Consider the following 24111-nt stretch of genomic DNA (forward strand, 5'->3'; position numbering starts at 1 on the left):
TGGCTTTCCGTGAACATTACAGCACGGGCATACGCACGGTGCGCCAGTGGTTGCTCTCGCCGACGAGGTGCGTTTTACAGGCAGGCCTGCTCGGGCCTTTTGCAGCACGACCACCCCGCGGCAGGCAGCTGCACCGCACAAGAGGCCTCTCTAGGTGTACTCCAGACTCTCTCAAATCGGACCAATTATCCTCCGAACCTTAGCGCGCTGCTCGCGACTTTGATCGCGGCAATCTCCGCCCCATGGGCCGGCTACGCTACTTGGACGAGACGACTCGATTGTGGAGCCTGCGTTTGCGCTTGTAGATCGTGATAGGCACGTCCCGGCTGCCGTGACGTAACGTGCTCTAGCCTAGTCAAGGCCCCCGGCTGGTGCGGAAAGTGCGCGCGCACGCAGTGCCTACTATAGACAACGGCGCAGGTCGCGGTCCAGTAGAGGAGAAAAACGAGTCGCCATGACTCCGCTAGCACGCTCTCGGTTCGCTTCAGCCATTGCATACGCACACGGATGGAGCGCCCCGCGGCTGAGTGAGAAATGTATTGTTTTGCGGGGTGTTACAACACGAGCAGAGTAGTGTATATACTGTCTGCAAGAAAAGATGATGTGACCGACAAAAACACCTGCTTACAGTCGTTCATTTTAAACGCTAGCGCATTATTAAGCATTCGGTCTGATAAGACTTGAAGGCATAGGTTACGCAAAAAAAAAAAAGGCATATATGAGACATTCAGCAGATATAGCTGTCATAGAAACGCCGGACCCAATACATTCATGTATTTCCCATGTATGTTCATGCATGCTGCCATAAACGCCCAGACGCTGATAGGATTTTCCCCCTCAAAGTGGACCAACCTACGCTTGCGTGTGCATGCATTCTCGCACGTATAATGTGCCTGATATCCAACGCGTTCAGTCTAGGACGTCCTAGCTCGTCACATGAATCACTATGTTATGCAGAGACGCAGCAGTCTAAGATGCGTGGTTAGCGGAATAGGAACGTTGTTGTTTTCTCCCTGACACTTTTATGCTGATTCACGGGATACCTCTGCATCGCCTACCATCGCCATCAAGTGACAGCGAAAATTTACGAAGTGAGCTGACGAGTAATTTGAAACAATAGTTCAAATCGGCTCCCCATGACAAGCGGTGTTGCCTGCACAACGTTTTTACCTAAAGTTCTCTCACGGTAAAAAAAAAAAAAAGAAAGCGTTCGCACAAGTGAAAGAAAGTTGCCTCAGGTTCAACTATTGAGAATCTCCGAATAATTTGCAGGCCAGAATACATTGAGGTGGCAATTATAACTAAGGTTTCTATTAGAGTTATAAACAATAGTATAAGCACTGTTAATAAATAACGATTTGCACTGTCCAACACTCATTTAATGCCGATAGTCTATGAGGTAGCATTGTGCAAGAACCGCAGTTTTTGTGGGGAGCTCGCATAATGAGGAAGGCTTCACCGGACTCCACGCACTCTCCATCTCGCCGCTCATCGAGCAACGTGACGCACAAAATAACGGTGCACGGCACAAGGCAAATGCATGAGTGGTGTTCGTGTCTATCTTCTCGTATTTTTCAGTATGTGGTGGTTTCTCCGTTTATATGCCACAGTCGGCGGCTTTCGTAATCGCCCACTCGATAAAATTGCCCAAGTGAGGATAAGGATCTTTGTGCGGGTGGTCTTTGGCACGGTTTCCCAATGAGCACAAAATTGCGCGAACCTTTATTGTTTCGATCTTCTTACCCCTGAATTACTTAGCACACGTCAGCACTTTCCGCGATTATTGTTATAGCTGGTGTGGTAGTTTTTGTATATTACGATGAAAAGAGCTTAGACGTAAGCACTGTAAGTAACCTTTGCGGAAAGTGTGACCTCTAAACCGTAAAAACGAGGGCGCCACCTTGTGTTGAGATTGATAAGCTTGAGGAAAACTGTAAAGTACCTTCAGCAGTGCCAAACTATCGAAGAACTTCTGTTGGTACATTTATGGTTCGCTAATAGCAATACAGTGCTGCTGACATAAAGCACTAAGGAGCTATGTGCCGAGAGTTGTTTAATTTGGCTAAGGGCGTGGCTCACAGACCATGTCTCACGACGATGATGTTGACGTGGTCATAACCCGTGCCATATAACGAAATTCAACCCTCGGACTATGCCTCGGTTACAACATTGTGTGATTTAAAGCCGTATCTTTCGTAATCTCTGAGACAACGGTGTGGTTTGATATAGGGATGCCTGTATGCACCGATTACAACGTGCTGCATTTACTTTCACTCAGGCCACGCGTTCCACGAGAGTGCTCGTTGAAAACTGCTTGTCAACACGGAATACATTTGACTACAACCATGCGACGACGCGGGCTCGAGAACAAAGGTGGGGGAGAAAAAAAGTCCTGGAATCGTGGTCCATCCGTCGCGACAAATCAGCTTGCAACAACTACCGCTAGGCTAAGCTCTCTTACGACATAGGTATTTGCAGGGGACATACTGGGCGGTCTCCGCTCATTTTGTTTTAGTGCATACGATGTATGCCACTCGCAGAGGTGGTGGAACGTCTGTGTAAAATGTTTGTTATATTTTTTCCTTAGTTGATAGGAAATATTTTAGAACATGTTTACCGCGAGGCCCCAACTTACCCGCTCTGAGTGCGCCAGCTAATCTATGAGATGTAGGCAAGTGATGTGACTTGGCTAACACGCTCAAAAGTGACACGCTGTGGCCAAATACACGTAATTTTTAGTTACTAAATAAATTAACTGACACCAATTTCTGAAGCTGACTGTGCTCTTTCATACAAATCTCTTGTAAACACACACAGACGGCTATATGACCGAGGGTGAAGCTCAAGAAATGCTGACATTTTCTTTTAAGATTACATTGAATTTTCGCTCGGCGCACCTGTTGACATCGATATATAGGGTGACGAGGAACTTCAGTGCAAACTCTAGTGGCATCACTCAGCAGTAGAGCTACTTCTGATACAAAAAAAAAAAAAAAGAAATTCACCAAGGGCTCGTTTCTTTGCTATAGACAAAGCATCACCAAAGTAATAGACAATGAAGATATAAGGTAAGCCCAAGAAACGTTATAGGTAGCTGTTAGCTGTGTCGCATTAATTATAACACGAATGAAAATGAATCACAGTCGATGAAAAATCAACTTGCCGCTGAACCGAACGTACAACATTCGCATAACGCGTCGCGTGCAAAACGTGACGCCAGCCAGCTGGCAAGAACAGTGCTTCACATCCGCCATCATGGCTACGAGTGACAGCGCTAACATTCTCAGGATTGCACAAACAGAAATACCCAATACAATTTGTATGAGAAAACAAAAAGCGACTGTACCTCAATCGATAGAGCATCGTACTCGTTATCGGGAGGTTGCAAGTTCAATCCAGTGCCAGCGGCAAGTTTATTTTTCCCATTCACGTTATAAATCACTACAGCTCAGACTCTACTTATAATGTCTCGTATGCCTCATTTGGCATCATTGTCTGTCGGATTTATTGCGTAGTTGTGACACAAAACCCACAAAATGGCTACTCGCGCATTGGTTTCTCGTTGGTCCGCGCTTGCCGTGTAGTCATCAAAGTTAGGCGGACCAGTGAAGTAAGTGAGCGAAGTCGAACACGCGTTCTGTCACAATGTGCGCACGGCAGACGTTTCCGATGTGCAATTCCTCGTGCATGGCCTTGTCGCTGTCGGGTGAGTCGCCTTCCCACGCGTTTGCGACAGGGCTGAATGCGAAATGGTTCACAGGGCACTGCGCTTTGCGTTGACTACTGCTGACCTTTGCTTTGGCTTGCTTAAATAATATACCCCCCCCCCCCCATTGTCTGTACCAAGTGTTCTTGAATTGCCTTTTGTTTCACCGTGTGCATGATGTGCAATATACGTTAATTATACAATTATGGGTCACTGATCCCCGACTGACCATGTGTATCCTGTCTCTCTTATTCTTTATTTTGTTTGTTTAACTGTTTTTATTCCTTGGATGATTACTCAGGTATTTAAAATGTACTTCTCCCCCCCATGTAACACCGCAGACAAAAACCATTAAGAAGTGATAACAGTAACAATGAGGAAATAATATTTTTATTAATAATAATAATAATAATAATAATAATAATAATAATAATAATAATAATAATAATAATAATAATAATAATAATAATAATAATAATAATAATATGTTCTTTTCCTATGCGTATACGTCGTTACTGTCGTCAGCGTCGCTAGACTAACTTTCATCCATGGTTGACGGTGCCTTGCTTTGTTTCCCACATATGCGGCGTTCGACACGTCAGTGTAGACGTAAAGAAACGTCACGATATCTCGCGCGAGCAAGTGACCAAAAGCCTACACTGCGTCGCGACGCCAAGATAAACTAGGGACCGAAATTAACTTCCAAAAAAGTTCCACCGTGGTGGGTCTAGTGGCTAAGGTACTCGGCTGCTGACCCGCAGATCGCGGGATCGGATCCCGGCTGGGGCGGCTGCATTTTCAATGGAAGCGAAAATGCTGTAGGCCCGTGTGCTCAGATTTGGGCGCACGTTAAAGAACACCAGGTGGTCGAAATTTCTGGAGTCCCCCACAACGGCTTTTCTCATGATCATATGGTGGTTTTGGGACGTTTAAACCCCATATATCAATTGATTAACTTAAAAAAAAACACGTAATCCATTTTTCAGAGCACGCTCAAGCTTACCACTACACTTCCGGGGCTCCTATTGGTTTGGCTTTTCATTTAACGAAAACAGAAGAAGAAAACAACTACCAGGTTCCGGCACTTCGCCTTCAAGAGTAGCACGTGATAGCGTAATCGGGCTCTGTTCTCATCGCCTTCTCAATCGCTAGCCTGGATTTTAGATTTTCGGTGGACACCTCAGTCATGCCGCAAGGAAACTTGGGTAACAACTGAGGGCGTAACATTGGCCGTTTAAAACTATCCAAGAATGCATATTCCAAACAAAGTTTCATATTATAATTCATTCTTTTCGCCATAATTCTTTCTTTTCTGAATCAAGGCTGCAGTACCCGCTACACACCCGGATAACGCAACGTGCGCGATTGCACATCTGCACATTTTGTTGACGCTGATGCTGATAATATGCATGTGCGCTTTGTAATTGACGGGCCTTTAAACCAAGCACACGTTCCGCCAATCACGTGTTTTGAGGCCTAATGCAATTATATACGCTTCTGTCACGTGAAATTACGTGTGTTAATGAGACTCCTACATGACATTCTTCAAGAAATTTTTTTTCGGGACAATTTCAAGCAATGATGTGGCTGTGTGGTAGAACACCTGCTAACCAAGCAGAACTCCTGGTTTCGTTTCCCACTCAAACTGAACATGTTTATTATTTATTTGCATGTTTCTCGAAATTTTTCTCATGGAAAACGCTGGTATTGCCCTCACAATGAGTGACGCCGACGGAATTTCTGCTGAACGAGCTCTCCGACGCCATATCGCGTTAAAAACGTCGCCTGAAAGACTTCGTGTAAGTACCCATTTAAGAGCTTGTTACCATTGGCTAGACAGCTTACGCGATAGCACAAGGATTGGCTGGAAGTCTCGCTTCTGAATAATCCTAGCGCATTTTATTTTATTTTTGCGTACGCAAGAGCATGGTATAAGCACTAACGGTAAAGTGGTAGCGCAATACCAAATCTTACACCCTCTATGTGAGCTCATACATTAGGGGAGCAGAAAGGTGGCGTCTCTTTGCTTCCGTCGTCTGCTTTGCTTTTTTATCTCTCCTGAAGTATCGAAGGAGATACGAGATAGAGCAGCAAAGAAGTACTGTCAGAAGCAAGAGTTTGCCGGATCTGCAGCGCGAGCTGAAGTGGCGGAAAACTGAATCCTCTTCACGGAAAACTGCATTGCTGTGCCACCTTCCATCAGAAGGCGGGACACTGAGGCTATTCGGGCACCGCCTCTTTTATTTTATCGATACCAGCCAGATGCGCCCGATCCGGCCATTTACCACCCTCTCATCTAGACAGGCTCAAGTTTGCGCAGTGCCGTTCGCCACCCTGGCGGAAAGAGGGCAAAGCTTCGGTCGCTCGGACGGGCCGCGCTTGCTGGGTTTTCCCATTGCGTGCACGCAAAACGTGTTCCTTGGGGCGTTTATCTTGCATTTTGCGCGCTACAGGCGCTGCTGCTTCGTCATTCCTAGAAAGCAGGCACGCACTACTGCTGCATTGTGAGCTGCTACAAAAGTTTAAACACGACGAAGACCTGAAAACTGCCCGTCAAGTTTTGCCGTTGCCAATGCAAGCAGTGCGAGAAGCAAATACGTCAAGAGTGGATTATGGCAGCGATACTCCGTGGTCTTGTTACTTTGAAAACTTTTTGCCATGTGCAGTAAAGGAACGAGATGGCCGGACTCATAGTAAAAAAAAGCGCGTTTGTAAACTGAAACTACAGCAAATAGACAACCGCTGTACATTTCGCGATCAGGCACTGGCTGCCCGAAACAACCATTGGTAGTGCAAAAGCAGCGGAGCTTGCTTTCGCACTACTATTAAGTACCATACTGTGAGCTTTGCAAGTGCAAGTGTTGTTTTCAGCCCCGCCGCGGTGGTCTAGCGGCTAAGGTACCCGGCTGCTGACCCGGAGGTCGCTGAATCAAATCTCGGCTGTGGCGGCTGCGTTTTCGATGGAGGCAGAAATGCTGTAGGCCCGTGTGCTCAGATTCGGGTGCACGTTAAAGAGTCCCAGGAGGTTGAAATTTCTGGAGCCCTCCACTACGGCGTCTCTCATAATCATGTAGTGGTTTAGGGACGTTAAACCTCACATATCAATCAATTATACAATCAAGTGTTTGGTTCAGCTGATGGATCAAGATTTCTCGTCGCTGCTCAGTGTAAACAGATTTATGCTGCATGTGGGTTCGCGCATAGCGTTTATACTACAAGTCTTGCAAGCAACACCCACCGATAAGTTAGCATGCTGAGGTGATGCGATGTTAGAGTCGAAGTCATGAGTTCAATTCCTGCCAGCTGCGTTTCTACGGGTGCGAGTGTGCGCTCAGATTTTGGTGCAGGAATGACAGACAGGGCGTGTTAGTGCTGCATATTTCAAGAGTACGGTGGTATGATGCTCAATGCACACAAAAGTGACGCTCGGTGTGTGCGCACCCTCTGTTTGCGTCGCGCCTTACACTTCAAATAGATTTAGGTGCACAATTAAAAAAAAAAAAACCTCAGGTGGCCGGAATCAATCTGGAGTCTCACACTACGGCGTGCCTCCTAACGATGTGATGGTTTTGGCACGTAAAATATTCTATCCTTGCATGCATGTACCAGAGCTGCGGGCGATATGAAGCTGCCGCTGTGAAAACGAGTTGAAAAAATAACCAAGGCAGATATAGAATTGTCGATGGTTTCGCGAAAATTGACGTGGTTATCAAGGGGGAAATCATGGCGTAACTCAAACATGCTTGATCCTAGTGGGTATTGTGTGATATTACGAAGACCAAGCGAGCGATATTACGAGCGACCAAACAACCAAATCGACATTCGAATCAGTGAACACACTGCGTGATCAGGCGTGGATATTATGTATTCGAAATGAAACATGCGCTGCAAGAAATATGCATGGTCGAGGTGGACATGAAATAACTTTTTTGTGCGCATCATTATACTTTCAATGGAGCTACAAAAAATCAAAGGTGTCATTGAACTTATGATACGACCTTGTTAAAATCCGATGAAGACCTCGACAAAAGCGAAATTGAACACCCCGCATTGAAATGGTGCCAAGGGCTCAACAGGGCAGACCTAAGTTAAGTGTCTTCACACTGACTTCCTAATAAATTCAAAGTCGCGTGACAAACATGGCATTCAAGCAATCTAAACCCAAACGATATATACAAACGCACGCCAAACCGCGGTGGTGGTATGCCGACAGCTTCAGAAGACACAAAAGCCGCAGCAAATGGTCACTTTACTGGTAACGTATAGAATTCGCACCGTCACCTCACTTTTAATGCAATAGAAAGGCGGCTGTTCACCATCGACATGCACATAGCACTCGCTCAAGGACATCGTGTTTACTGGCTTGGTCCCGCAAATTTTGTCAATGAACCACTCTCAGTTCTGATAAAATTCACATCGTGAAAACGTTTTTCGGATCTTTTTAATCCTTCGGAGCAAGTCACAGGTGGCGCTGCACATGCAGGGTTACCTGAGGGAACACTAAATATACGTGACGACTAAAGGTAACAGGAATGCAGCAGTGATGAAAAATAGGGCACTGTGGAATTACAATAGGTATGATGTTGTGAGAGGAATATGGAAATGGGGTCATGGTTCCTGCGCTGACGTTCGGCAATGCGGTCTTGTGCATGAGATCATAAGTTCAAGCAAGATTAGAAATTAAGCAACGTGGAATAGGTAGGCTTGCTTTAGGAGCTCACGGGAATACACCAAATCAGGGAGTACAAGGTGATATGGGATGGACATCATTTGAGGACAGGGAAGCTAGCAGCAAGATAAAATTTGAGGAGCGATTGAGAGAAATGGGCGAGGAGCGTTGGCCTAGGAAGGTTTTTAGCTACTTGTACATGAAGAATGTCGACACAAAATGGAGGAAGCGAACCAGGAAATTGACCGGTAAATACTTAGAAAACAGCGGGTGGCCAAACCAAAAAGAACTATCGGTTAAGAAGAAAGTGAAGGAAACGGAGACTGACATGTGGAGAATGGGCATGATTAAAAAGTCCGCACTAGAGATCTATCAAACTTTTAAGCAGGAAATTGCCAAGGAAAGGATCTATGATAATACTCGGGGTAGTTCTCTACTATTTGAGGCCAGGACGGGAGTACTGCGAACCAAGACATATCGGGCCAAATACGAAGGGGTAGACACAGTATGCAGTGCGTGTGGAGAGGAAGAAGAAACTGCCGAACACTTGATAATGTTCTGTAAAGGGCTTCACCCTATAGTTCAGGATGAGGGCGCAGAGTTTTTCAAAGCACTGGGGTTTAGGGACCGGGAGGGCAAAATAGACATTAAGCGGGTAGACTTAACTAGAAGGAGGTTATCTGATTGGTGGCTAAAGTCAAGGCACGAGTGAAAATTAAAATCTTCACTGCAAAGTACGAATCCTCAAAGTCACTTATTAAAAAAATCTAGTTTTTTGTTCATTAAGTATTACGGCTTGGTGGCACTAGCCACCACCCGATTTAAAGGGTACAGCCACATACATCCATCCATCCATCCATCCATCCATCCATCCATCCATCCATCCATCCATCCATCCATCCATCCATCCATCCATCCATCCATCCATACATCCATCCATCCGTCCGTCCGTCCGTCCGTCCGTCCGTCCGTCCGTCCATCCATCCATCCATCCATCCATCCATCCACTCACCCACCCACCAGACAACAGCGTGCGCGGAGAGCGTGAACGTGCTCAGATAGCGCAGGCAGAAGGCGAGAGCGGGGTACCAAGCGACCGATTTTTGCTAGAAAGGCAGCGAAACGCGCGGGGCGCAGCGCCCCCTCGCCGAGGTTGGGAGGCCTATACTCTCGTCCATCGGTAGCCATCGCGTTAATGGGGAGCGATCTCTTTATGAGGCGCCTCACGACGGAAATCAGATAAGGTATTTTTTTTTGTTCAGTTTTGTGCTGGTCCGTAGGGCGGCACCTTGCATCCCTCATGTTCAGTATGTTGACGATCACACACACTGGCACTGATACACGGTGTTTTGACATGGCGCGTCTCCGTTTATGGCGCTCTGCGGGCAACCAATGGCTTCGACGCTGCTGCATGCGCTGCTTTTAAGAAGTGCCACACGAACGCTGTAAGGAGGTGGTGGAATTGTGCCGAGCCACAAAGAAGGAGCACGAAGGAACAAGTGTGACAGACGCATAATATTGGAAAGGAAAAGCGCATTTATTGAATCTCCTTTGGAAAGTGCCCGGACGCACTTGTAACGCAAGCAGCGCCACACCCTTTACATGGCGTCGCATCAAGACCACTTCCTGAACTACCATTTAGAAGTGAGCGTTTGTATACTCGAATTGAAAATAATAGAGGAGGCATTGGTGGTGGCCTCCGCGATTAGCTCTATGTGCGCCAACATGCCGTTGTCGGAGCTATAGTCACGCTAGTCTCAACAACACTCTTCCATGTGACGGTAGATGACGCAGCAATGCAGTTCTGCAATGCAATGCACAGATATTCACCCACGTGTATGTTTGGGCACAAGCCTACATAAAGCCTTGGGCTATAGGGACAACAACGGAACGCTGAACACACCAGAGAAAGATATTAGTAAGAGATTCGCGACTCAACTGAGCGCTCGCCGCCTAGTGGCCGTGCCTGGAAACGACGGTAACTGCAGGGTCAACCTTGAAAGGCCACATGTTACCACGTTGCGCGCGTTGAGAAGCGGCCGCATAATTCCTTTCTTTTCGCCATGCTACACGTGCGAGCCCGAAAAAAAAAGTGATGTCCAGAGACCATTGCAGTGTGATGCAATGTGTGACATCGAGGTGGAATGATGGCAACGTATTGTTATATCACTTCCCGATGAACGCAGATGACTCGCTACGGAGAACGGCGCAAATCAGAAACTAATGCATTAGAAAGCAAGTGACGGTGTCGCAAATGAGCGCTCAGAAAGGGAGCGCGCCGCCGAGTTCTGCCTCCTCACATCGGCCGCCGAGCAAACCCTGGAAAGATCTGGAAGGAAAGGGGCGTGGTGATGTAGAGGTGCGTCACGAGTCGCGGACAGCTCTTGAAGCGTCTCGCCCTTTCCCCAGCCTTGGCTGTGCCTCGCGCCGACGAAATGATTAGAATTTTCTGGAATCTAGGATGAAAAGTATTTAAGCGAGCAGCAGAGAAGAGAGATGAGGAGAAGAAGAAAGTTGCGCCAGTGTGCGGAGAGTGTTTCCGCCGGGTTGGCGAAGGTTTTGTCCTTGGTGACAAAGCAGGAGAAGAAGAAAGTTTGCACCCGTGTGCGTAGGCAGGAGATGTAAGTTTTGCGCAAGTGTGCGTAGGGTCTTTCCGCCGTGTCGGCGAAGGCTTCTGTCCTCAGTGACAAAGCAGGTAATGAAGATGATTTCCACCTGAGGGGTGGAGACTCGTGCTACAAGCAGATGAGTGTGTCTACCGCCAGCGAGCGAAGACGCGTTGCAACAACTGCGCGTGGGAAGCCGACGTGTAAACAGCGAAGAAGTTTGGTGCTTGGTGAGCGGCCAATTGAAGACGCGAGGTTTCCTGGAAGAGAAACTTCGGGGCAGCGGAACGACAACACTGCTGGACTTTAAGTGAGTGATTCTTGGAAAAGTATCACTCAGACTTTGTTCCAAGGACTTTGGACTGAATGAGTTTTCGAACTCTTTAGTCTTTAAGTGTCTTGGTTGTTAGAAGCATATGATTGCATTTCAGCACGCATTTGTTTGTGTCCGTTGTTTCGAGTGTAGCTGATTGTACTTTGTAGTATGTTGTTTGATTGGTGGCATATCGTATTTAACCATTGTCGAGTGTGCATTTCTGTGTATCGTTGTATCTGCCATATTTGAGAATATAATTTCGTTCTCTGGGCCACAGCCGGCGTCTGCTGGCGCGCCAAATAGGACCACTTCTAAATTGTCCGCGCTTTCGTGGCGCAGTTCGGCGGGCCGATACTTCGGCCCTTAGAATTAGCCCAGCGATCGCCTCCCTAATTAACGGGATCTGTGACAGACGGGCACTACGGTAGTTTGTTTTAATCAATTCGCTCGTGACGACCTAATTCTCCTCGGTAAGTACACCATTATTTAGCTTGTGTGCATTGTTATCATTATTCGCGCTTCTCTAAGCGCCGAGTATAGTTTCATTTATATATAAGCAAACGCTTTCGAAAATTTCTTGCGGTACGTTAGCGATGGTATTTTTCGCATATGCTTGTTTTTTGTGCAAGTCATTGTGCTATCCATTCTCAAATTAGGCGGCTGTAATCTTTCTCCCCGAACATTTTTTTGTTTCGCTTGTGTTCATATACGCGCACACAAACGCGCGCGTGAAGGTCACGCATGCGTGTATGTATGTTCGTGCGTATCATATCATGTCCGTGCATTTGTAGTGTGTGGGCACATATCTGGTTTGAGTATCAACTACCGCCAACACGAACAAGCGAGTGTTTGCAAGTACACGAGCCTATTGATAAGAACCTAGTAATTAATGTGGTTCGGCGAAATAAAAGAAAGGGGCACTCCTATATATTGCAACCAAAACTACGATTTGCCGTATCTCAAGCTACTCTGGCCCAAGTGAAAGGCATGCGTATTCAGCCTTTGACGGGACAACGGAACTCAATGGTATACATGTGTTCGGCAGCACGATGTAGCAGCGTAGTTATCTCGAAAACTGATAAGGCCTTGCGTACAGCAGTGTAGCAACGCAGCGCAAAAGTTTTAGCACCCTTCGGAGAGGCCCGCTACACATGAGCAGTTGCCTTCTTCAATCTCGGGCTCACTAGACAGGTTCTTCAACTTGAAGCGGTTCGCTGAAGAGGTTAGACGTTTGCGCGCACAGCGCAACTATTTCCGCTGTTTCGGCAGTGAAATCCTTTATGCCGATGAGAAGGAGGTGGTCCACGGACTGGACTCTTTCGCCTTTGACGAAGCAATGCCATGCGACACCACAATTAATCAAGAAACATGAGCGCCAAGCCCATGTGCCGCGTTCACCCTGTTAAGCACAGTCATATTTTTTTACCAGCGTTTCCAGCACACGGAGCGTTTTATGGAGTTGTTAGTTGGTGGCGGAAAACTAGAGAGAAAGGAAAAAAATCAGTAGTTCGGAAAATAAGGACATTCGGCCGTAAAGAGCGGAGAACTGGGCTTTCGTTTTATAAGGTATATATTTTCGTTTATATATAGTTTTATTTTTTGTTTTTTATAGTATATATTTAACCGAAGTAGAGACACTAGGCGAAGTAAAAAAAAATGAAACAGAAATGAAATATTTTTTACACGTCATGCCTGGTGGCCCACTTGTTACCGTCTCTTTGTAAAAGAGGTGCTCATAGCATCCATTGAATAAATCTGCAACTTAACCACGCAATGCAGATCCGACAAACTTGCAGCCGACAGTATATTGACTTCGTTTATGGCTAGTGCTTGCTGTTTATTCATGAAAAAGAGACGAAGAAATAAATTATACTTGAGACTTTTCAAGGCTTCATATTCATTATTTCGCTGGAATAAAAAATACTTCAACCGCTGGAAAACAAAGGCCACACCCCATTTCTTGGTCACTCTGCGAAAACACAATGCGAAGTTAGGTGTAGCGACATAAATTTTAAAGTATCTATTGTGCAATCACATTCCTAATGTGCAAACACGAGGGATGTTATTGTACAAACAAACTCGTATTTTTATGATACGAGGTAAAAGGCGCTAACACGATGACGGACAAGAGACACGCACACAAGGTGCCTGTAAAGAGGCCTTGGTTGTTGCATCCACTACGCGTCTACTTTGCAGTCAGAATGACGAAAGGAAGTAACAAGAAACAGCGCTTAAGAGACGAGGACAAGAAAGAACGACACATGAGCGAATCATGTGCCGTTCTTTCTTGTCCTCGTTTCTATAAGCGCTGTTTTTTTTTTCCATTTCGTTTTGCTGTACCAACAGACCTGTGCTCAGATTTGGGTACACGTTAAAGAACCCCAGGTAATCAAAATTTCCGGAGCCCTCAACTACGGCGTCTCTCATAAACATATCGTAGTCTTGGGACGCTAAACCCCACATATCATATCATCATCAACAGTGCATTTTCGCTTTCGCTCCCAGTGTTCCTGTCTGACTATACATAGATTGTTGTGAAGACAATTATGTGTAGTCTGTACCATGCACGACTACTCAACTTCACTGTTATATTGAATAAATAAGTAAAAATAAATAAATAAATGAATAAATAAATTGTGAATTTATACGCTAGTCCTTCACGACGCATGCGTAAATTGACGGACTTCATCGTATCCCTTTTGTCACACGATGTTACGCGTAGTTTTGCTGTGCTTGTAACACAGATGGTGGTTCTCCGCGAAGGACACGCGAAAGGTGAATCTCGTTGCTTCGTGCGGCAAGCTGCTTAAACATGCGGCCGCTATAAGAGGGAAATGCCCTGATGCAGTGTTTTGCAACCGGAAAACCTGGCTGGTAATCGCAGACGTACGAGTGGCAACAACCTCCGGCGATGAAGATGGTACGCTCAACGAGACACTCGACTGCTGTAACGGTTAGTGTCGACGCCCCGCGTGAAGAGCACTCAGACGCCACAGGCCAAAGGAATGCGCCTGTTCCAGTTGGGTAGTGAGTGAGGTGGAGAAGAAGGTTAAGAGGAGTGAAAATAGCAGCTCCGGATGGCAGAAGGCGATCACGGGAAAGCACGGAGCGCGCCAGGCGTTAGGTATCCTTCACACAGGTGATTGTTTTAAACAGAGTCGCGCGATCGACCGCGACTTACAACCAAGGAGCGCCTTTCCATGACTACTGTTCCCGCACATACCGAACAAGTCTCATTCCTCACTGTATTTAAACGAAAGATGCGTCTGCTGATCTAGTGCGGTCTTACCTCTGAATCATTTCGACAGTTTCTAGTTTTCTAAGAGGTTAACATAGGTTCAGCCTTTAGTGATAGGTTAAATGAAAAAAAAAAAAATATAATGCTATCAAGATGTGGGCAACAGTATCGCTGCGAGAAACTAACCACCAAGGAATGGGAAGTGCCGCAGAGGACGGCAGAGTTTTATGTGGAATGGTGAAATAAAAAAAATTGCAGGCATAATATGGAACCAAAACAGGCAGGACAGAACCAATTGCAGATGATAGGAAAATGTATTCACTCTGCAGTGGACAAAAAGAAAGAAAGAAAAGCAGGCCACTGTTGCTGATGATGATGAGAAGTACACTACATATACGAAATCTTGACATCATTAAGAATATAGGGCGCTGCTGGAAGTGCTTTGACCTACAGCGGAAGACCCCAACAAATCAGTACATACTTAATGAGGTACTTAAAACTAAATGTACTTCTCAGTGTCGGCCAGCCTAAACACCAAAAATAGCTAGGAAATCAGAAAAGGTAGCGGGAAAGCAACGAGCTTGAGCCAATGGTACAGTAAATGAAGGTAAAAGTAGCCGCAGTTGTGCCAAAGCAACTTAGACGCTTTCATTTACCTGACTAAATGCCAAAGCCTTTATGAACAAACGTAGGGCACAGCATACAAACCAGGGGCGTAGCCAGAAAGTTTTTCCGGGGGGAAACGGGGGGAGGGGGCATTTCCTTGCTCTAGGGAGTGGAGGCCGAGCAGGCAGTTGTGGTCGAGTGTCGCTTTGTGCTTTGTATGCCACGACAAAAAAGAAAAAAAAAGAAAAGAAGGATTTCCACCCTCTGGCTACGCCACTATATAACCCTTCAAAATGACGGAGATTCAAACAAAATCTTGAATTTAGAGATCACTTCGAACCAAGATGAAGTTGACTGCGCTGTTGCAAAAGCGACACTCTTTTCACGCTTATTTTATACTATTTGGAAAAGGACCGGAATTAAGTAACCACCATGATGACAATAAAAGTTAGTAATACATAATGTGCGCTCATGATCACAGTTACTCGCATTGTAGCAGTTTGTAGCTTGTGTTTCAAATGTGTCGCAAAACCTAAGAAATGACAGTAGCATTTTGTCAGATATCCAATTTCCAATGTTGAAGAGAGCAACGCCCTGGGCGCAGAACGCTTTTGATTGTCCTGTTAACGTCCAATTACGGTTTGAAGACGCATTAAGCAATATATGGCCTCCAAACTGAGGTGCCATGCAACAGTTTTTTCCGAATGCCAGCTATGCATTCAAGAGCCTTTTCTTTTTGCGTTACGCCAGTGCGAAATTCAATTTAGGAAGGTCCCCGTGTCCTCAGATTTGGGTGCACGTTGAAGAACCCTAGGTGGTCGAAATTTCTGGAGTCCTCCACTACGGCGTCTCTCATAATCATATGGTGGTTTTTGGACGTTAAACCCCACATATCAATAAATTTCGGAAGGCCGAAACAAGATTGGGATAGTCGAACATAAGTGTATGCGGCGTCAACAGCTTTTTACAATTTGGTTCAAACAGAACAAGAGAGCCGCTAAAAGGTAGCTAAGTAGCCAAGACGTTTTTTCGGCTGCCCACGGCCTGAGAACAGTAGCCAGTGTCGCAAAGTAGTCTAACCGGGCAACCCTGGTACTTTTTTACTCGTGCAGCTCGGCGAATGCTTTCTCATGGTGTATATACGGGTGGCGCACGATAGTCGCCATTCCTCGACATTGCGCAGTATAGTTCACCTGAGAGGGACGTCGCCATCGACGAAGTATGCGAACACGTTGGAGACAGTTCCGCCGGGGCAACAGGCCATGATGAGCATGCCGATGGCGAACAGGCCGCTCAGTCGCATAGATGTCAACAGGCCGAACGCCAGCAGGGGCATCATCACGAACTGGCATAGCATTCCCACAGCCACGCCGAATGGTCGTCGCAGATGTGCCCATATCTGCACAATGAATACAGTCTCTGTCACGTGATTGAATTAAATTTCAGCGGTAGATACAAAGAGAGAGAGATATGCGTTTCTCTTTGGGACACACACTTGCTCATGCTCACGCATGGACGCGATCACCCACACGATTTGGATATGACATGACGCTTGAATTAGCCGTGACCGCAATTACGTGGTGGCTGCGACTCAGCCTTGACTTTAACACTCTTTAAATTGATGGCAGAGGCAACATTCGTACCTTAGTTTTTTTTCAGTGCTGAAAGGCCGATCTTATAATTTAACAATCTGCTTATTTCATGAAAGCACACTAATACTAATAATATCTGAACTTTTACATGCCAAGACCACAATTTGATTATGAGGAATACCGTGCTTAGCGGAAGGCTGCTGAAGCTTCGACAATCTGGTGCTCCTTAACTAGCTCTGACATCGCACAGTACACCGGCCTCTAGTCTCTATAGCATTTCGGCTCCATCGAAAGGTGACCGCCGCAGCCGGTATCGAACCCGCGACCTTTCGGTCAGCACCGTAACTACTGCGCCACCGGATCGAACCGGCAGCACATCGAAATCACAAAATGCATGGACCAAGCGTCCAGACTTGCAAAGTGGTTCTGAGTATGAAAAACAACATATCAAGGTGCTTGTTTGGGCTCTAGTCGGTACTCAAGTGAACTGCTATATCGCAAAGTTCAGGGACGACAGACACGCACACGCGCTTGGTTTTGCCTCCTTTTCTTGTCGGCCGTCCCTGAAGTTTCCACTAAGCATTTCAACGAAAAAAAAAAAAACATCATCAATGAATCAAGAATCGTTTCTAATGTGGTGTTCAGCACAGCACTCATATTCAGCGTTCCCGCGGCTGTTCATTTTCTAGGACATCAGCCAACACAGTGTCGTCACCATCGTCGTCGTTGTTGTGTTGCCGCCGGCGTTGTGCCGTCGTCGGTTGTGTCAATACACGTTCTTGTTATTGGTTGGGCACAGCTGTGCAGCTATAAACAAGGCAACTGCTGTTACTGTATATTTCTGGTAAATTAATGATTTTCGCTGGCACTTGTTTTGGCTGCCCTAATTTGCTTCCCCCGTCGTTCTGTTTCTCCCGCGTGTATACGTGCGTGTGGCTGTGTGCGTGTGTGCGTGCGTGCGCACTTTTTTAAAGAATCATCACTTTAAGAAACGACGACCACTGAGAGGCGCGTGAACTCTTTCTCTTTTTTTTGGCGCAGTAAATTAGATCGCACTAAATAGCCGACTTCATTTTGACACGCACGTAACGCTGCTTGCAATTGCCACTGATGAAAGCGCCAGTCGAATGCACTGGTGCACTCCACAGAAGTGTACGGTGTAGTCGACATTTAGAGCACAAACTGTTTTGAATATTTTTGCTGAACAAGCCCTCACAGATTTTGCAAATAATCTATTAGTATTTGGTGTTTTACGTCTCAAGACCACAGTATGTTTATGAGGGACGCCGTTGTGAAGGGTGCCAGAAATTTTGACCACCGGGTATTGCACTGACATCCGCAGTACATGGGCCCTATAGCGTTTCGCCTCCATCAAAATGCGACCGCCGTGGCTGGAATTGAACCGTGGACTTGCGGGCCTCGCAGCGATCGCAGTTCACTGCGTAGGCAACAAAGTTGCGTAACGTACTTGCCGAGCATTCGGCTTGCACACTTTCCATTAAGAAACCCTAGGAGAAAAAATGTATACGTCGATCGAAAGAGCGAGCAGGCGCATTTTTTCGGAAGTTGCTGGTGCCAACGCTCGAGCCCTATAGCGGCCAGTAATATAAGTGGAAACGAAGTATAGTAGCGCGGTTACAGGCTGCTACATATGTAAACAAAGTTTCATAAAGCTTCATTCAATGCTGATGTCTATAGCATATCATCATCAATGTCGGCCTAATAATGGCAAAAAGCAGTGATAAAAGAAACGTGCCATGAACTCGGCCTCTGGACCCATATTCACGAGATCATCTTACAATAGAACAGTTAGTGTGAGAAAATTAATTTCTATAGGTTTCCTTGACAAACCCAGGGTATAATTACAAGGCACACGGTAGTGGCGGGCTCTAGATAAATTGTGGCATAAGCGGATGCTAATGCATCTACGGTCATGGGTGTTCTTTGCATTTCGCACCTACCGAAAGTCGGCAATCAGCTATACTTATCAGCTATACCTATCATACACTTGTACTGGCGCTCTTTGGCCTTAGATGCCCTTGCGCCAATAAAACTTAACTTAATAATAATAACTTCTGAATTGTAGGTACAGCTGGAAGATCAAGACTATAGTCTTAGATAAAGATCACTTATTATTACGGATGGTATATGTCACTTGTAAGCAAAGCTTCGCGAATGTCCCAGCAGTAATTTTGTAAGCGCAAAAGTATAATACGCGTATATTCTTCGGGGCACTGGAGTTCAAGCCTGTCTGGATTATGTATATAATAAAGTTTTCTACTACTACTACTACTACTACTACTACTACTACTACTACTACTACTACTACTACTACTACTACTACTATAATTCCGCGTAAGGGGAATTTTCAGCGAATCAACATGCGTCACTAGTGAGGCCTCATGGTTAAAGGCAAAGAGCTCTGACCAATGAAAAGCTTTGTGAATTCAGCCCTGTGTGCAGTTTCTTTGAAGCCCCGAATAATCAAACGTGCGAACGAGCCGTGAAACGTACATCCCCGGTTACACGCGTCAATGCATACATGATCATTGTCTCGGCTTAATAATTGTTGCTGTTTCATGTCCGAAAACGACGATACGATTACGATGAACGCTTTTGTGGAGGGTTCCGGAAATTTTAACTAACTAGCGTACGTAAATCTATATTTATACGCGGGCCCATAAAATTTTGCCCAGCTCCATTGAAATGTGGCTGCTGCAGCCGGGATTCAATTCGAGTCAGCAGCCGGGCACCTGGACCACCTGGGTGGGTTAGCTTCGGCTTGCCGATATCTTTTTCTGTGTTTTCATCGTGTTTATTGTGTAAACACGATGAAGTTTAGTAGGTGAACACTTTCAGATTCTCCCCCGTATAAATACGACAGCAACAATGTGAAAGTCGAATATCTATAGAGTGTATATAGGCTGAATAGAGGTGAGTATCTATAGAGCTAGTAAAATAATTTAAACATAAAAATAGCGAGGACTTAATCGTCGAAGACTCTCGAGCCAGCACAGAAAATTGAAAATGTTGCTACTGATGGACCTTACAAGAAATTATTATTTGGAAACATTTCGGCACGCACAAAATTGACGGAAAACGAAAGGCGAGAAGACAAACGGGCGCCCGTTCGTCTTCTTGCCTTTCGTTTTTCGCCTATTGTGTGCTCGTCGAAATGTTTCCAATATTGTGCTCAAACCAAGTCGTCCAGCTTTTCATACTGTTACATACCTGTTTATTTGTTTATTTCATTATTATTCATTATATTTAATTATGTTTTAAATGAATATTAAAACAGGACGTCATAACGTAGAAGTGTTGCTTACATTCGCGTATATAGAATTTCGGATGCCGCAGCTGGCAAAAATAAATTTTAAAGATTGTTACGAGATGGTCAGGTGGTTACATTCCGACACTGTCTTCAACAGAAATGAACGGTAGAGATTTCTTCGAATAATGAAACATGTGCCTTGATGTTATGATGTATCTATGTATGTTGATGTGTAAAATGGCAGTATAGGACACATCGCGTTCAAGATTCGTGAAGTATCTATTATGAGAGGCTGCTGTCCGTGCTTAGGCAACGAGGAGGTGGTCCGGATGTCTCTTGTCATCGAAGTCACCGTAAGAATTTTGGATATAGCGCGTGCAGCGAGTTTTTGCGCGTTCGGCGACTGCGCAGACCTGCAAATGACGATCTCACCCCAAGCGTCCCTCGCGGATGACGCCAAGTACAAACATCCTATAAGAACACGTGCAGGCCTTCTATAAGAAACATTAGGAGAAAGGACTAACAAAGACTAAGTACAAGAGAACATACGTTGAACAACAATTCAAATGAGCTTACAGTGAGATGGACTGAGCATCAGACGTGAAGGCGCATGAACCTGAGGCGGGAGACAGGAATTCTCATAAGATGAGCGCGATTAAATCTGTGACACTGAAGATTGTAGCGGGATGTTCTGGGTGACGAGCATTCGACTCGAATCAGAAAGGCTCGATGCAGGAATGGTCAGCTTTTCCTGCGGCAAGCTTGCTCTCGCACTGAAAGCTTGGCGCAACAGTGACCATTAGTCAAGCCACGATCACTGCTGCACTCAGTAACTGACCGGTGGGACCACGCCTTGCCGTGATGCGCGATGTTCTAGACAAGCGATAGAACAGCAGGCCAGACGATGTACTCAGAATTGCTGTACTCGTGCTGACGGGACGCTTCCTTGGCTGATGGTTTGGCGGCAGCACCACGGACGGGCGCGTTTCTTCGCTGAAAATTTGATCGCAGCGGGTGAAGCTTTAGCCTGCTGTATAGAGTCTGTTGCTGCTGCTTTGGATCGTCCCCGGCCACCAAGAATTTAGCCATGGATTTGTCGCACGTGATTGATTGATATGTGGGGTTTAACGTCCCAAAACCACCATAGTCGCACATGGCCCAATCGTGGTACAGAACCTTTATAGACGAACACATGACCACATGGCCACAGCTGACCCTCTGAGCCCTCGCGCACAGATGAACCCAAGTTGTTGTTCACCAAGTTTCCGTGGCACCCACCCACTATGGGGAGTTAACCTAGAGTTTGGCATTTTACTAATTTATAGAAAGTTTGATGAATCTTCTCTAGACCAAAGAAAAAGTTTCCATCATCGTAATTGGTAATACATAAAATGTATCTATTACGAATTACGAATCGAAGCACTTTCTTCTTCGCCCACACTTTTTGTTCCATTCATCAAACAGCATGACATTTGCTCGCGGTGCAGAACTAATTGCGCGCGTTTGTTCCGAATATATTGCCCCGCCACGGTGGTCTAGTGGCTAAGGTACTCGGCTGCTGACCCGCAGGTCGCGGGATCAAATCCCGGCTGTGGCGGCTGCATTTCCGATGGAGGCGGAAATGTTGTAGGCCCGTGTGCTCAGATTTGGGCGCACGTTAAAGAACCCCAGGTGGTCAAAATTTCCGGAGCCCTCCACTACGGCGTCTCTCATAATCATATGGTGGTTTTGGGACGTTAACCCCCACAAATCAATCATGTTCCGAATATATTCAAGTAGATGGATGAACGCGAAACTTTATCGTTAGTCCAGAGGTGTACGACTCGACGCGCAGCGGGCAGCTGCCAAGTTAGGACAGTCAGGCCTAGCCCGACTGCCGCATCGTGGGCTCTCTGGACTGCCCACAGTGGAAGCCCGGCATCTGAGCTTTTGATATCAGATAGCCGCTTGCGTAACTTTTTTTATCGATAGGATTAAAGGAAGTGTTGTCGTAAAAACAAGGTATACCACTTAGCTCTTGAAGGGGCCGACATAATGTATTGAGCATGTCATGCGCAACCGCAACTGCGCATGCGTATCAGTCATGTTGTCTCTTTATATGCATAGGTATTACCCAAATAAACGGCTTTCGTTCAGTCGTACATCGCCTCGGGTCAATGGAGTCAGAAGTGGCTCGCTGTCGAGTGGGTGGGGGGGGGGGGGGGCGGAACCGGGCCAGCGAGAAGATGGAGTTGGTGAGGCCTCCGGATCTCCTGTTTCTAGTCAGCAACATCTCGAAAAACTGGGAAGCAGGGTTCTTGCGTAGCGCCTGGGAAGAGAGTGCGAAGTCTTCTTCCCTGCAGTAGTTCTCCTGGCGACCTACCATCTTCAAGAGGGGCAGTGCGATACGCCTGAACAGCTGGCCAGAGATAGTCTTGAGTTTCTGATGTGTTTTCAAATGGTATTTTCACAATGTGCACCTATTTTTCGGCAAGACCGTCGGAGCGCGCATAGAAATCCGGCGATCGATGTGACATGGTTGAAATCGTACGTAGATGCGAGAAGAAAGAATTCATGAGGAGAAAACTGGGGCGCATTGCTTGTGTACACCTCTACTGGTATCCCATATCTTGCGGAAATAGCACTCAGTTTGGAAGTGATGGTCATTGCCGTAGTGTCACTCAATCGCTACACTTCTGGGAAATTCTTATTTGTGTGTTTTCGATGCCCCGATGAATTTCCCAGAAGTGGAGCAACTGAGTGACACCTATGCGTTCATTGGAGCAGCCAATGAACGCATTTGCAACATAAGTCGGTAGCTATGACGCCTTTGAGACTCGACACACTATAAACTATTGTTCCAGACAGGTGAGGGAAGCCATAACGTTACGCTGACTAACCGGGGTTTAATTACCACGCTAGGAATTACGGCGTACTATGCGTATATATACCGTATATTAAGATTCTTGGTGTGTCAGAGATGCATGGGTATAAACCGTGCTTCAATAAACCATCAACGCCTATTATCGAAATAAGGCGGGGCTAAAGAGTCAGTGGGAAGGCGGGCGTTTCCTTGTAACCTTGTCACAGAGGAAACCTTAACGTGAATGAAGTTTACGACGGCTGCAGCTTAACCAAAGTTGACGCTAACTGCCGTCCGCCTGAATTACAAGAACATTCCTGAGAGGGATTGATCGGGCTGGTTGGGGGCTGTACACGGTTTATTCTTGAGCTACAGTGCTGAAAAACTTTCGCATCTGATTGGTATACTGCTTTCATCACACGTCGCAGCATACAAATAAACCACTTGCGAGTTTACGCACCATCCGTTGTTTGCTTGACCTTGTTTTTCGTTCTCAATTCTTAGCAGTCAAAGCAGGAAACCACGAAAGGTATTCCCGTTTACGGTCGCGACGAATGATACCACGGGGATATCATTGGTTTCCCCTCCGAAAACGAGCATTAAGTCACGTTATAAACGGTTCGTGTGGCCTAAGTGTGTGTGTGTGTGACTGCGTGCGTGCGTGCGTGCGTGTGTTCATACGTCTGTATCAACTAGCAACTCTAAAACGACATTAATGTTTACAGGTACTTACAGTAACCACAATAATTCAAATGTTGCGAATGTTCCGAACGCTCTCGAGAGAAATATCATGACGGCGAACCAGAAGACAATTGTTGCATGTTGCCGAATGTGACTTGGTTGATTAATTGATTTGTGAGATTTAATGTACCAAAACCACGATATGATTATGATGGACGCTGTAGTGGAGGGCTCCGGAAATTTCGACCACCTGCAGGTGGTCGAAATTTGGGTTCACGTTAAAGAACCCCATGGGGTTCTTTAACGTGAACCCAAATTTGAGCACACGGGCTTACAGCATTTCCGCCTCCATCGAAAAAGCACTGCAGCCTAGATTCGATCCCACGACCTGCGGGTCAGCAGCCGAGTATACTTAGCCACTAGACCACCGCAGTGGGGCATTGCCGAGTGTGACGGTGGGAAACTTCAGTAAAAAAAGGCAAGTTTACTGCTTAAAGTTTTAGAGGGTGACTGGAAGAAAACATCGAAAATGAGTGAAAAGAATTTCAGGGGTGAAGCTCCTTAAAGCGTGGATCTGTACACCC

General features: G+C 46.1%; 1 protein-coding gene across 4 annotated transcripts in view; it reads right to left on the reverse strand.

Annotated features, from left to right (window-relative positions):
* The window catches only part of LOC119187881 (ileal sodium/bile acid cotransporter), a 150678-nt gene that overhangs the window by 62982 nt on the left and 63585 nt on the right, over positions 1-24111 (reverse strand). For all 4 annotated transcript variants that reach the window (XM_075878784.1, XM_037435986.2, XM_075878786.1 and 1 more), the window contains exon 2: positions 16335-16540. In XM_075878784.1, the coding sequence (XP_075734899.1) occupies positions 16335-16540 (206 nt within the window). The remainder of the gene's footprint in view (positions 1-16334; positions 16541-24111) is intronic.

Source organism: Rhipicephalus microplus, chromosome X (assembly GCF_043290135.1).
Source record: "Rhipicephalus microplus isolate Deutch F79 chromosome X, USDA_Rmic, whole genome shotgun sequence".
Taxonomy (NCBI): domain Eukaryota; kingdom Metazoa; phylum Arthropoda; class Arachnida; order Ixodida; family Ixodidae; genus Rhipicephalus; species Rhipicephalus microplus.